Source organism: Oncorhynchus clarkii, chromosome 11 (genome assembly GCF_045791955.1).
Source record: "Oncorhynchus clarkii lewisi isolate Uvic-CL-2024 chromosome 11, UVic_Ocla_1.0, whole genome shotgun sequence".
In the NCBI taxonomy this organism is placed as follows: Eukaryota; Metazoa; Chordata; class Actinopteri; order Salmoniformes; family Salmonidae; genus Oncorhynchus; species Oncorhynchus clarkii.
The window spans coordinates 22,244,480-22,259,354 of record NC_092157.1 but is presented as its reverse complement, the minus strand read 5'-3'; the positions used below and the strand labels follow the sequence as shown (position 1 = coordinate 22,259,354).

The following is a 14,875-nucleotide window of genomic DNA, read 5'->3' as shown; positions in this document are numbered from 1 at the left end:
TTGACAGTACCAACGGATCAGGAACTAGGCTAGGAAATCACATGGAGCGATTTCACCCCGGAGGGGCAAGCAGCAGCTTCATCTGAATGTTATACAGTTGAAGTCGGAAGTTTACATACACTTAGGTTGGAGTCATTAAAACTCATTTTTCAACCACTACACAAATTTCTTGTTAACAAACTATAGTTTTGGCAAGTCGGTTAGGACATCTACTTTGTGCATGACACAAGTACTTTTTCCAACAATTGTTTCCTGACAGATTATTTCACTTATAATTCACTGTATCACAATTCCAGTGGGTCGGAAGTTTACATACACTAAGTTGACTGTGCCTTTAAACTGCTTGGAAAATTCCAGAAAATGGTATCATGGCTTTAGAAGCTTCTGATAAGCTAATTGACATAATTTGAGTCAATTTGAGGTGTACCTATGGATGTATTTCAAGGCCTACCTTCAAACTCAGTGCCTCTTTTACTTGACATCATGGGAAAATGAAAAGAAATCAGCCGAGACCTCAGAAAAAAATTGTAGACCTCCACAAGTCTGGTTCATCTTTGGGAGCAATTTCCAAACACCTTAAGGTACCACGTTCATCTGTACAAACAATAGTACACAAGTATAAACACCATGGGACCACGCAGCCGTCATACCGCTCAGGAAGGAGACGCATTCTGTCTCCTAGAGATTAACGTACTTTGGTGCAAAAACTGCAAATCAATCCCAGAACAGCAAAGGACCGTGTGAAGATGCTGGAGGAAACAGGTACAAAAGTATCTATATCCACAGTAAAACAAGTTCTATATCGACATAACCTGAAAGGCCGCTCAGCAAGGAAGAAGCCACTGCTCCAAAACCGCAATAAAATAGCCAGACTACGGTTTGCAACTGCACATGAGGACAAAGATCGTACTTTTTGGAGAAATGTCCTCCAGTCTGATGAAACAAAAATAGAAAGGTTTGGCCATAATGACCATCATTATGTTTGGAGGAAAAAGGGGGAGCCTTGCAAGCCGAAGAACACCATCCCAACCGCGAACCACGGGATTGGCAGCATCATGTTGTGGGGGTGCTTTGCTGCAGGAGGGACTGGTGCACTTCACAAAATAGATGGTATCATGAGGAAGGAAAATTATGTGGATATATTGAAGCAACATCTCAAGTCATCAGTCAGGAAGTTAAAGCTTGGTCGCAAATGGGTCTGGATGGGAGTGGTTGAAAAATGAGTTTTAATGACTCCAACCTAAGCGTGTGTAAACTTCCGACTTCAACTGTATTTGGCTAAGGTGTATGTAAACTTCCGACTTCAACTGTACATATACCTTGGTGGAAAGTGCTCTTAGCAAAAGACAAGATATTGATTATACTGTTGCGTTCCCTCAGTTACTTGCCTACAGGATCACTAAACCCATCACCTAGGCAGTGCAGTTATCTGTATGAGCTAACTCATATGAATAATTATGAAACATGATTCAGTTTGCAGGTGTATAATGCAATCATAATTCATCTAGGCCAACTTGGTCCATAAATTACAAGTCATATTTTTATATAATTATTTATTTAACTAGGCAAGTCAGTTAAGAACAAATTCTTATTTACAATGACGGCCTACCAAAAGGCCTCCTGCGGGGACGGGGGCTGGGATTAAAAATAAAATAGGACAAAACACACATCACAACAAGAAAGACACCACAACACTACATAAAGAGAGACCTAAGACAACATAGCGTGGCAGCATCACATGGAAACACAGCATTGTAGCAACACAACATAGCAACAGCACAAAACATGGTGCAAACATTATTGGGAAAGGGGGATACCTAGTCAGTTGTACAACTTAAAGCCTTCAACTGAAATGGCCCTTCCGCATTTAAGCCAACCGCTCAGAATCAGAGAGGTGCGGGGGGCTGCCTTGATCAACATCCATGTTTTTGATGATTGGGGAACAGGGGCCACTGCCATGCCCAGAAGCAGGATTTTTTTTTATCTTGGCACCTCAGGGATTCGATCCAGCAACCTTTCAGTTACTGGCCCAACACTCTAACCACCAGGCTACCTGCCGCCCCTATTGGGCACAGACAACAACACAAAGGGCAAGAAGGTAGAGACAACAATATGTCACGCAAAGCAGCCACATATGTAAGTATCCATGATTGACTCTTTGAATGAAGAGAGATAAAAATGGTCCAATTTGAGTGTTTTTTGCAGCTCGTTCCAGTCGCTAGCTGCAGCAAACTGAAAAGAGGAGCGACCCAGGGATGTGTGTGCTTTGTGGACCTTTAGAATGTGACTGGCAGAACAGGTGTTGTATGTTGAGGATGAGGGCTGCAGGAGATATCTCAGATAGGGGGAGTGAGGCCTAAGAGGGTTTTATAAACAAGCATCAACCAGTGGGTCTTGCGACAGGTATACAGAGATGACCAGTTTACAGAGGAGTATAGAGTGCAGTGATGTGTCCTATAAGGTGCATTGGTGGCAAATCTGATGGCCAAATGGTAAAGAACATCTAACCGCTCGAGAGCAGCCTTACCTGCCGATCTATAAATGACGTCTCCATAGTCTAGCATGGTCATCTGAATCAGGATTAGTTTGGCAGCTGGGGTGAAAGAGGAGCATTTACAATAGAGGAAAAGCCAAGTATAGATTTAACTTTAGCCTGCAGCTTTGATATGTGCTGAGAGAAGGACAGTGTACCGTCTAGCCATACTACCAAGTACTTCTATGAGGTGACTACCTCAAGCTCTAAACCCTCAGAGGTAGAAATCACACTGGTGGGGAGAGGGGCATTCTTACTAAACCACATGACCTTTGTTTTGGAGGTGTTCAGAACAAGGTTAAGGGCAGAAAAAGCTTGTTGGACACTAAGAAAGCGTTGTTGTAGAGCGTTTAACAAACACATACAATCACCGTTGACAAATGTTTACTTAACCAGACTAACATATCTGATCATTTAAATACATCTTGTCAAAAGAAAACAACAAAAGAGGTTACAATTGATTAAAAACAGTAGTCTAGGTTTGTTTTAAGTGCAGAATTAGTGGGCGCCTTTCTTCAGGCCGGAGGATGGTGTGTGTGTCGTTGACGCTCTTCTAGGAGCCAAACTCTATGGTCTCCTCAGTGATAGGTTTGAAGTCGTAGTTCCCTCTTCCGTCCATGTGAAGGTAGTACTGGAGGAAGTTACAAAAAAATTCAAAGGGTATTTCTGGCAGCAAAATGTTTTCAAAGTGTGGTTCCATAACCAGGCAGCCACACCAGTGCACACCATTTACAAAAATAATGTAGGGTAGATCAGCTTTGATAGTGCAGATAGATTGCATCAATGTAATTGAAGTCCTGTCCTTCCTCTACCCTCAACCTCTCCCATCCATTTCTGATGTCCATCCAGTTTGATTTCTAGTTGCCATATATTTTTTAACTGTGCTGTTCCACAAAAGTTGTGAACCTATATACATTTTACAGACACAGTATATTTACCTTTGTTATCTTGTTGTCATTAGTCCCACCCTTCAGCTCCGCTCAACCCCTCCCATCTATCTCTGAACACCGTCCATACTGGATTTCTAGTTGACATATATTTTTGAACCGTGCTGTTTCACAAAAGTTCTGAACCTTTCTATTCTTATAGTTTCTATAGATTTTAAATTACAGATGAACATTTTTGGTAAAATTATTATTATATTAGTGATTGATTGACTATGACTTTTCAAAATCCCATAATAGTGCTATCTGCAGAGTTAGCTCCAGGTAAATGTTGCAATTCTTCAGCCATTCCTGGACCTGCGACCAGAAACAAGCTACATATGGACAGTACCAAAACAAATGATCTAATGACTATGTCTCCTTGCAGCTTTCTGCAGAGCCCCCATATATATCTATATACATACAACATTCTCTTGTTTGCAAGAATTTTGCATAATAATTGAAATAAAAACAATTGTGCTATGGAATCGGTACATTGAAAATCACTTCCCAACTTCCTTGCAATCTATATAGCACAGGTGCCAACTTTTTGGTCCTTAAATTAAACTGGTATACTTTTATATTTATCACAATTTTCTTTAACCAATTTTGGTCTTTAATACAAGGCCATACAATGGTTAGTGGGGATGGAGGAGACAAATGAAAATATGTGCTTAAAGTACTTTACTTCCTCTTTCAAAATGTTTTTTTTAATGAATAATGGTTTGTAACAAGTTTCAGGGAATTCTTTGTGCATTCTTCCCCATATTCCATCCAGTTTGCTTTATTTTTTACAATATATTACACTGGATCTTTCTTGAATAAGTTCCTCCATTTCTTTTTCTTTTTGCTCTAACTTACTCTGAGCCTCTGTGGTACAGTTTTTATTGCTAACTATCTGTACTGTTAGTCCTTCCATTTCCTTTGTTTGTGTGGACTCCTTGACCTACATTGCTTTTGTTTAAGAGATGAGTAGTGAATTGCATGGCCTCTAAAGGAACATTTAAAAGTGTCCCATACAATAAGGGGATCTGCTGTACCTATGTTACGTTGGAAAAAGTCAGTTATAAATGATTCTGTCCTAGTTAAAAACAAGTTATCATCCAATAGGCTTTGATAAAATGTCCAATATCGTCATCCACATGGAAAGAATAATAATAATGCCAGTTATTTGATGGTGTGACTGCATTCTATCCCCTATCAACACTTTGTTAATGTTGGTGCCAGAGAGAATGACATAAGTAGTCAGGACGACTAGCTTGATTGAGCCTCCATCGTGTATGTCTCACTAGGTCAGGCTATTTAAGCCTCCATATATCCACTAATTCCAATATATCCATGACATTGGTGATTTCCTTCAGTTCATGAGGTATATAAAACCGTATTATGACCTCCCATCATGGTTCAAAACATTTAAAAATCATCCATCTACCTGGAGGATCTGTTTGGACAATTTGCACATTTGGATCAAAATGACTGTTAATGAAAATCATCAGCCCTTTTGAATTTGATTGCCCATGGGAGAAATATATTTTGTCCCTCCAGTTCTTTTTCCACACAATTTCATCTACATTTGTAAAAAGGACCAATCTACAAATTATTTAGTATAGTCATATATATATATATATATATTACTATTATTACAATGTCTTAACTGCCTGAAGCAGTTTCCCACTAAAAACTCCCAGATGTATCACAGCAAAACAACATACACTGACGCATCAGAAGCCACAAAGACCCACGTAACGGTGTTTCCAGAAAGGATGTCATCTTACCTCATGGTGTTTCCACAAAGACTTTCTGTGAGAGACAGTGAACAGACTGATGCCAACCTATGGATAAAGTAACAAACCAGTCATAAGATAAGAGCCAAAAAGATGCGACACAAACACTTGTCAGATCAAATAATTACATGAGGAACTATATGAACTATGCTGCAGACATAACGTGTCTGTAAGGTGTGCTGTTATTCATTAAACTGAAGTTGTATAAAGATGGAAGTAAACACTCAGACCTAACACAGTACATGCTTAGAGTCCAGATTAAAGGCTGAAGGGGGTTGGGGCTATTCGTACCGTTCTGCAGTGACTGTAGATGAAGTCCTCCACGTCTACACTCACAGCACTGGTGCACTCATCCAAGATGGCAAACTGAGGTTTGTGGTAGAACAACCTTGCCATCTACAGACAGAGACAAACATCACACATACAAAACAAAGTCAATCACCTTATGATACCCAATTCTGTAATAAACGGAATTAGAATTTGATGATGTAAGCTTGAGAAAGCTTCTCGATTAAAAACTGAAGAAAGAATAAAAAAAAGAAAACGTCTTACCGCCATCCTCTGCTTCTCTCCTCCACTGAGGACATCCATCCAGTCCTGCACGGTGTCCCAAGTCCCCTCTCTGTCCAGGATGTGACCTAACTGGACGTTGCCCAGGTACTCCTTCAGCACCTGGTCAGAGATGCCTTTCCTCTTTTGCTCCTCATAGGTGTCAGGGTAGATCACCTGATCCCTCAGCGTGCCAATGGGCATGTAGGGTCTCTACATTAAGATGGAAGAGGTCAGGGGCCATGTACGGTCTCTACAATAAGATGGAACAGCCTTCCAGTAGAGCCAATATGGCTGCCAATTTACCAAAACATGGAATAGAATATAACATTGGTAATATAAGAGACTCAAAATGTCCATTTAGTTACCTGAGGAACATAGAAGAGCTTCCCTCGCTCAGGCTTGGTCAGCTGCCCTCCGAACAGAGGCCAGAGCTATAGAGTCAACAACACACCTAATGTTACCTCCATGGCCTACTGTGCTCTTAAGACACTTGAACCAAAATGTTTGACTTAGTTGCAGTACTTCCATTATTACCAGATCTTCCATTGCCACATCTTATCTTACATAGACAGTCATGTCAGTATGAATAAATAGAACAAGATCATAAAAACAGACAATTCTTCACCTCTCCCAGTACTCTGAAGAGTGAGCTCTTGCCACAGCCATTGGGCCCACACACTAACACGTTGGTACCAGACCGCACCTGAAGAAAGAGAGAGTGAAAGCGAGAGTGTCGGGGAGGGCATATAACCTCATTGTAACATCCAGCGTGGCCCTCCGAACTTTGAATGTCAACACCACTTCAACATCACCCATTAAAGTCTAAGTTGTTTGAGTGTACTTAGGTCCAACTGAATGACTAGACGAGTGGCACACATTCATTGGCGAGGGACTCCAAAGTCATGGTAGCTTTACCATCTCATAACATCTATTTTGCAAGAGACCTGTGAGTTCTCAGTGAGACTAACCATGCAAAAATAAAAAGGTTAAATAAAATATACAAAGGAAAGAAAGAGATGCCCACTTCAAAGGTCAGGTCCTTGATCAGTACATCTCCATTGGGTGTTGCTAGTGGTGTGTGTTCAAACCTGCAACACCAACACAGTCAGACACGGTTCTTAGTGATGATTCATGCTCAGGCCTCAGAAAACATCTTGGCTTTGGACAACTTCAGTGAGGTAAAAGTAAAATATTAAAGTGACTTTATGCAGTCAATATTATGTACAGCAATGCACTGAGGATTGTCACACATACTTGATGATGTGGTCTACGTTGATGATCTGTCCGCTGCCCGGGACCAGTGTGACTCTTTCTACACCTAATGATTCTTTGTTCTGATGGGAGACCATGGTACGCTCGTATTTCCCAGAGTTCAGTTCTTTCAGGACCTTCCTGAGCTCAGTGATACGCATGGTGAACCTGTTGGGAAGGAGAGACAGGCATATAGCAGAAGACCACCTACACAGCACTTGGGAGTGAAAGCATGAAGAGCCGTGATGGAAGAGTAGAGTGAAGTCATGGAAAGACGGGAGCGATGTCCGTTATGTGGTCTCTGGCTGGAGAAGCCTTCGAATTAAATGTAATCAATTCAAATCGATTCAATGGAATAGGCGATGGGATCACAGTGTTTTGGGAAGAGTGAAGTCTCACCCGGAAAGCCTGGTCATATCTCTGCCAGCCAGTACGATCCTTCCCAGAGCCTGGGCCAGACTCAGCAGCATCCTGCCACTCTGGTAATAGTCTTCCATCAGCTCAGCTTGGGTGCTGTTCATGTGGCGGGGGTCGGACAGGTTGAGGAAGGGCCGACTCACCACCAGGTAGCCCACCACGGTGGCCATGTCTGCAGGGGGGGAAGAGACCCAAGAAGTGACTCATAGCTCTGGTGGAAAACCAATTCTGTATTGAACAATGTTATGTTGACGCCTAGCAAAGCAAAAATAATAATAATTTGATGTCTGGACAATGGCAAGTTGACTGACAGCCATGTATCTCTGGCTATGTAACGGAGGACATGATCATAAGCTGTAGGTTTAAAACATCAGATCTTACACTTGGCGACCATGCTGTCTACAAAGCCCATAGAGAAGCGGAAGAAGATGAACTTATGCAAATGGTCGACCTGAGAAGATAGAAGACAAAAGGTATCACAATATTAGACACTGTAGAGACCGTTCCAACCACAATCAGCAGTAAAGGTATCACAACAATATTAGACACTGTAGAGACACTTCCAACCACAATCAGCAGTAAAGGTGTCACAACATTATTAGACACTGTAGAGACAGTTCCAACCACAATCAGCAGTAAAGGTATCACAACATTATTAGACACTGTAGAGACAGTTCCAACCACAATCAGCAGTAAAGGTATCACAACATTATTAGACACTGTAGAGACAGTTCCAACCACAATCAGCAGTAAAGGTATCACAACATTATTAGACACTGTAGAGACAGTTCCAACCACAATCAGCAGTAAAGGTATCACAACATTAGACACTGTAGAGACAGTTCCAACCACAATCAGCAGTAAAGGTATCACAACATTAGACACTGTAGAGACAGTTCCAACCACAATCAGCAGTAAAGGTATCACAACATTATTAGACACTGTAGAGACAGTTCCAACCACAATCAGCAGTAAAGGTATCACAACATTATTAGACACTGTAGAGACAGTTCCAACCACAATCAGCAGTAAAGGTATCACAACATTAGACACTGTAGAGACAGTTCCAACCACAATCAGCAGTAAAGGTATCACAACATTAGACACTGTAGAGACAGTTCCAACCACAATCAGCAGTTTGCCCATTGAGATGGAAGTGAACGAAGCAATCTTTAATATCCCTCTTACTGACAAAGGACTAATGGTACTTACCAATTTCTTAAATGTTGAATGAATCGTCTGTTTCTCTCTCAAATTGCCATTGTAGAAGGCAATCTCCTCACTGTGGCAAAACAGTACATGTTTAACATAACTTAGTTCTCTTTTTTAAAGAACTGAGGATTTATTTAACAGGTTTTACTTTAGTCAGAAAACACTGTATTGCCAACCCATGACAAAGTCAGTGTAGATCCAGGTCTTTACCAGAAAACACTGTATTGCCAACCCATGATAAAGTCAGTGTAGATCCAGGTCTTTACCTGAAAACACTGTATTGCCAACCCATGATAAAGTCAGTGTAGATCCAGGTCTTTACCTGAAAACACTGTATTGCCAACCCATGACAAAGTCAGTGTAGATCCAGGTCTTTACCAGAAAACACTGTATTGCCAACCCATGACAAAGTCAGTGTAGATCCAGGTCTTTACCAGAAAACACTGTATTGCCAACCCATGACAAAGTCAGTGTAGATCCAGGTCTTTACCTGTTGGTGATGAGTCGTGAGTTGACGTATCGGTACTCTCCCTCGTAGCGCTGCTCAATGACAGTCATCTTACCGATGGGCTTCCGCAGTCTGGTCAGGAACAGGCCTGAGATCAGCAGGTAGGCCATCATACTCGATGGGCCCTGAGGGAAACAATGACATTGCATCCTGTTAAAACCTGAATGGAATCCATTGGATGCCTCTGGAATCGGAGTATATATATTCACCTGGGCTCCGATGGAAGACGTCAGCTTGAAGATGTACAGTCCAATGTCCAAGAGAGGCTAAAGGAGAGATGCAGAAAGTGTACATTTTACACAACGTAGCTTTCTTGATGGCTTGTTTTCAGCAATATTATGATTTACACAAGAAGTTAATGATTGACTAAGATGTTCTGCAAATACTATACAAATTCGCACCAGACACCTTGGAACCACACACAAACACAAAGGTAAACAGTAGTAGGTCAACTAGTGTTGACCTAAACAGTGGTTTAGGTCAACTCTACTGTACCTTGCTGAGATTGGAGTAGAGGTCAACCACACTGTTACAAAACTTCTCTACGTCTTGAGTCAGCAGCTGGTCAGCGTTGGCAATGCGGTTATCCAGGTTGCCCATTTTGTAGTACGTGTATCCTCTGGGGATGGCACATGTTGAGTGAATTAATTTGTAGACGGGCTGTTATTTTTTTATTTGTTAGGGACCATGTACAACATACCATTGCACCATATTTAGTTAGATAACTATTTATCTGTAGTCCCTATTGGAATGTATGCGAAAAAGCCAGACATCAAGGTTCTGAGATGAGGCAGTAGACAATGCTTACTTGAGGTACTCGTCGTAGAGATGTTTAGTCAGCCTCTCTCTGAACTTCAGCTTCAGCTCGTTCAGACCCAGCTTCAAGAGGTTATTCACCAAGGCAAACTGGAAATGGACAGTCACAAAACACTATTACTATCAGAGATGAATCAAAACACAACCTATTACAGTGTCTGTTCTCCAAGCACAGTATGCATGTGATGAAATCTGGATTTGTTTGTTAAATGGGCAGAGGGACTGTTTAATACAAAACACGCAGAGCAAAGTAAATACCAAGTGTCTAGCGAATAAGATACAGTACATTTGAACAGAAAGTCAAGCTTATGTGTATGTACACGAACAACATATTATCCAGTATTTCAGCCAACGTATGAATTAAATATATGGTTATTAATACATTAGTATTGGTAAGTGATGAATTACAGTAGAGAGAGGTTAATCATTTATATTCAGTGTATATTGCCATGTTGATATCAGACCTCTGAGAATTTACACCAAAAGAACAATTATAACACTAAAGAAGTACTGTGGGACTACTGTAGCACATTCAGAAGTCTGGTATTTGTAAACTATTTGTTATACAATCAACTTACTACTGCAATATGAGATTTAAAATCAGACTCAAGTATATCAATTAACATCTAGACTCATGTACATTTTGGATGCGATGAAATACCAAAAACACACTTACAATTGGCATAGCTTTGCAACACTTGAACAAGTAGTTCTTGAAATCGGCGTTGTTGCGAACGATAATTGCACTGCAAACCACAACATGCACAAGAATGAGCAAACATGGGACAGATAGCTATTGTCCGATTGATTCATTTCAACATTAGTGGCAGTGATTAGCCTCTGACCTCCTTCAGATCTGCTTGTGCTTTACCCAACTCCTCTGCCATGACGGTCATAGTAATTGGCAAGGAAAAGTGGCATTAGCTGAAGCACATAGAGTACATATCCGGTGACAGAGCTAGAAGTCATGGAGAGCGGAGAAAAAGTAACAGCCAAACTAATTTAGAAAGATGATTTAGGATCATTCACATAAGGCCCAGCTAGTGTTTTGCTGCATTGGCCGTGAGATTGTATGTAAGCAGAGCTTCCATAAGGATGATTTGTTATACAAATAGATACACTGGCGTTGGAACAGCCAATAGCAATTAGTCATGTTGAGTTTACAAATGTTATGGCCTGAAAAGCTTAACTGTACTAGGCAAAAAAAACAAAAAAAAAACACAGGTTATATGTTTTATAGGTTTGGGTTCTATGAAAACCATCACGTGGTGGAGAGTTACCCAAGGTATGACAGCAACGTAGGAATAACAGATTGCGATCTCTGCTAATCATACCACTGTGGGAGATTGAAAGGCAGCAATCAATTCATGTGCAGGAAAATAAATACTGTTTGATATGGGGCTGGTTTCCCAGACCCAGACGAAGCCTAGTCTTGGAGTAAAGAGCACTACACTTATTATCTCCATTGAACATGTGTCTTATTCCAGTACTAAGCTGAACCTGTGTATGGGGAACCAGACCATAATATTTTAACCCTTTAAACACTTCCACCACCAAACTCATTGGCTATCATGATCTGGTTAACAGTCATAGTGAAGCAGCCTAACAAGTCACATGGAAAGTCAGTGTTCTAACCGTATAACTGGTATTAGAACACTTTTATAGCTCTATGGTTCTAACCTTTCAATCATGGTTCCGTTCTGGATCATCCATACGTCACAGTATGTCCGGGTCACCAGCATAGCAGCGATGAAGAGAAGGTATCCAGTCTGGGGTGATAATAATGGAGGGAACGGAGAAGTGGTGCAGGACAGGTGGGGAACAGACAACACCAGATGAGCAAATCCCTCAGATTAAACAATACAATGTTCATAAACAAGTCAATCTCATGTTGTAATTGTAAGTAATGTGTGCAAACTATTTTTTTTTTAAATGAGTAAAACATGGCAGTTCAAATGTAGAATGGGCCTGTCCTTAACTAACAGCATGACCAGTATTTCCGTCTTATTAGAGTTAATTGAGTTCAATAGAGGATCAACTCTGATACACCCAACAGATGTCATCGCAACCTTGGCTTATCAAACAAACGGATCAGTATATAAGGTCAATGTCTAAGCTCCATGGTTTTGTAGAACACACAAGTTTAGACAATATTGTAGAACATGTTGAGACACGCACGCATAGAGAAAGAGATAAGTTGTGGGGTAAAAGTGATGCAATGAAGGAACACATATCCATCTTTACAAGGCAAGGGTATCGCCTGTTCCCACAGATATTGATTACTTCAAGGTTCAATGCTTATCATGATGTGACGCAACAGAACATACATTTACAAAGACATCCACTTAATATTATTATTCAGATGACATAATAATGGCCCAATAATAAACCATTGGGAAATACTAAGATCTTGTTTTTTTGCTCAATATGTGCAATTGTTGACCATATTTTCTGTAACAAAACAACCCAACCACGAGGCTCACCTCTTTGCAGAACCATCGAGGCACCATGATCCGGAGGATCTTGCTGATTCTGAGGAAGAAGACATAGTCCACCGCCGCCCGGTCTTTCTTAGCTGCTTTGTCCTGCACAAATAGAGCCAAAGCAGTTGTTGGGGACAAATGTGACAATGACATGTAGTTGGATATTTTATACATTTGTTGATGCACTTACTTCATTGCTCAACACCAGTTCTGAGCCCCCTTTTGTACTGTAAAAGACATAGGGCACAAAGTCAGATACAATGTTCCAACAGACATGTGGGACATCAGGATAGCAACACAGTACCAAGGTAACATTAGTTTCATCATGACCATAATAAACCAAGTGTATGTTGTGTAGGCTAAACTAAGGTCACAAGGAGTCTTGACACAGCATTTAACCTGAAATGAATTAGCAATTTGTAACTGTCCAATGAACTTTCAATATACTACTGACAGGCAGCATGCTGCTAATAAGCGTCATTGTATCTTGCGGGAAAACTGACAGTGTTGTCTTTGTTACTTTGTTGCCAAATATAGCAACATTTGCCCCAATTATCCTGCTGACCCAGGCTATGAAGACCTATATATACTGTTTGCAAATGAGAACGGAGACTTACATCAGAGATATAATAACACATAATTACTGCAACATATAATTTATTTTTTTACCTTTATTTAACTAGGCAAGTCAGTTAAGAACAAATTCTTATTTTCAATGATGGTCTAGGAACAGTGGGTTAACTGCCTGTTCAGGGGCAGAACTGACAGATTTGTACCTTGTCAGCTCTTGCAACCTTTCGGTTACTAGTCCAACGCTCTAACCACTAGGCTACCCTGCCACCCCATTTGCATCAACCCTTGTCTCTTATGGATAACCGCAATATTATATAACTGCAATACATCACTGACTTTCAGATTTAAGACATTACATCTGTCAAATTGGACATTCAAGAATTCTGTCTAACTTGGATTGCTGGCCACAAGTTATGTGATACAAGAACACACCAAGGTAAAATTAGTTTTATATTGGATATTCGTATATTAATAGGTCTTACACAAAGCGTGCCATGACTATAAAATTATATATATTCTGAAAAGGGGAGGATGGAGAACAATCCACATAGTTTTTGGTTTGAAATGTTGATATTTTTCCGAAAATAACTAACTGCTTTTGGGATTGTCTCTTTCTCTTAAAGAGGCAGGTTGTTGGGGTGGGATCAGCCATTCACTCTGGCTGCAACACCACATGCAGTGATTAGGTCCACCTTAAAATAAGCATTTCGAAGCAGAGTGCTTTTGAATACTGAAAAGCCACCCTACAAATATAAATAATCCACCAAAAAAAATCATAATTACATTTCAACTACTACAAAAAACAGGTATTTTTCTCTTTCATTTGGAATATGTAATTTTCATAGTCATGTCACGTTTTTGTAAGAACTATTGAAGATTGAAAGTGGAAAAAAATTATAATAAATACATGAACTGGATTTTTGTCCATTCTCCCCTGATTCAGAACATAACCATTTTCATAATCATGACACGCTCTGTGTAAGATCTATTGAAGATTGAAATCTGGAATCTGATTTTTTTTATAACAACAAAAGGTTGAGTAGATTGTTCTCCATCCACCCTTGATTCAGAATATAACATTTTCATAGTCATGGCATAATTAGTTCAATATAGAGAAAAAAAGATTATCCACTGAATATCCAATATAAAACTCCTTTTACCTCAGTCAAGAACCGGTGGCATGGGCACTCTAGCAATGCACAATTAAAGTACAACCAAGATTATAATTTGTTCAGCAACATACCCGCTTGACTTGCCTCCTCTTCTTCTTTGCTTCAGGATGCATAAAGCGAGTAGGACTCCCCCAGCTATCGAGGAGTTTTTAGCTGTAAAATATTTACTGACGGCTGCCATGTTTTCTAGAGTACCAGCTGAGCCGCAGAGTTGGCAACTATATTTCAAGGAAAGTAGCTGTAGGCTGCTCCATTTGTAGCCTCTCTTCCAAGTCTCCAACAACCGGATGTTCCGGTTTTCAGGGGAAATGGAAAGAGAGCCTGTGAAGTGAATTCCGCTTTTGAATATTAACAAGGTGACACCAAAGACAGTACAGTACGAAGATAGGCTGCAACTGCTTCTCTAATAGAAATCCCAGATCACACTTATAGTCTCAAGTAGAAACACATAAAAACGGGTCTAAAACTCATCTCGAGCCAAACTGAGCATGTGCAGGCCTTCATATCAAAGGCACTCGTTCGCTATAAATCTGTTTTTGACAAAAATGAAAACGTGTCAGTTTGTCACTTTCACTAGGTTATAGTAATAACATGTTCAACTACTTAGAGTTGCACTATGCAGGAATCTCTCCGCTATTTCTTGGTTTCTAA

The 14,875-nt window shown here is 40.4% G+C and overlaps 1 protein-coding gene across 1 annotated transcript; it reads right to left on the bottom strand.

Moving 5' to 3' along the window:
- Window positions 1-1,538: 1,538 nt before the first annotated feature.
- Window positions 1,539-14,496, bottom strand: LOC139420367 (ATP-binding cassette sub-family D member 3-like). Its single transcript, XM_071170393.1, has 20 exons — window positions 14,296-14,496; window positions 12,670-12,706; window positions 12,480-12,581; window positions 11,677-11,765; window positions 10,673-10,742; window positions 9,989-10,086; window positions 9,676-9,799; window positions 9,390-9,446; window positions 9,163-9,305; window positions 8,673-8,742; window positions 7,842-7,911; window positions 7,443-7,632; window positions 7,047-7,211; window positions 6,817-6,880; window positions 6,418-6,495; window positions 6,158-6,223; window positions 5,793-6,002; window positions 5,532-5,636; window positions 5,232-5,288; window positions 1,539-3,164 (listed from the first exon to the last, which is right to left on the bottom strand). Exons 1-20 carry the CDS (start codon window positions 14,403-14,405, stop codon window positions 3,087-3,089), a joined length of 1,983 nt encoding a protein of 660 aa, XP_071026494.1. The 5' UTR covers window positions 14,406-14,496; the 3' UTR covers window positions 1,539-3,086.
- Between the last annotated feature and the right edge of the window lie 379 nt (window positions 14,497-14,875).

Coding starts and splice junctions, on each gene's coding strand:
- LOC139420367 (XM_071170393.1), bottom strand. CDS start 14,405: ATGGCAGCCGTCAGTAAATATTTTACAGCTAAAAACTCCTCGATAGCT. Junction 12,707..14,295: donor AGAGGAGGCAAGTCAAGCGG/GTATGTTGCTGA, acceptor TGTCTTTTACAG/TACAAAAGGGGGCTCAGAAC. Junction 5,289..5,531: donor TCTACAGTCACTGCAGAACG/GTACGAATAGCC, acceptor CTTTATCCATAG/GTTGGCATCAGTCTGTTCAC.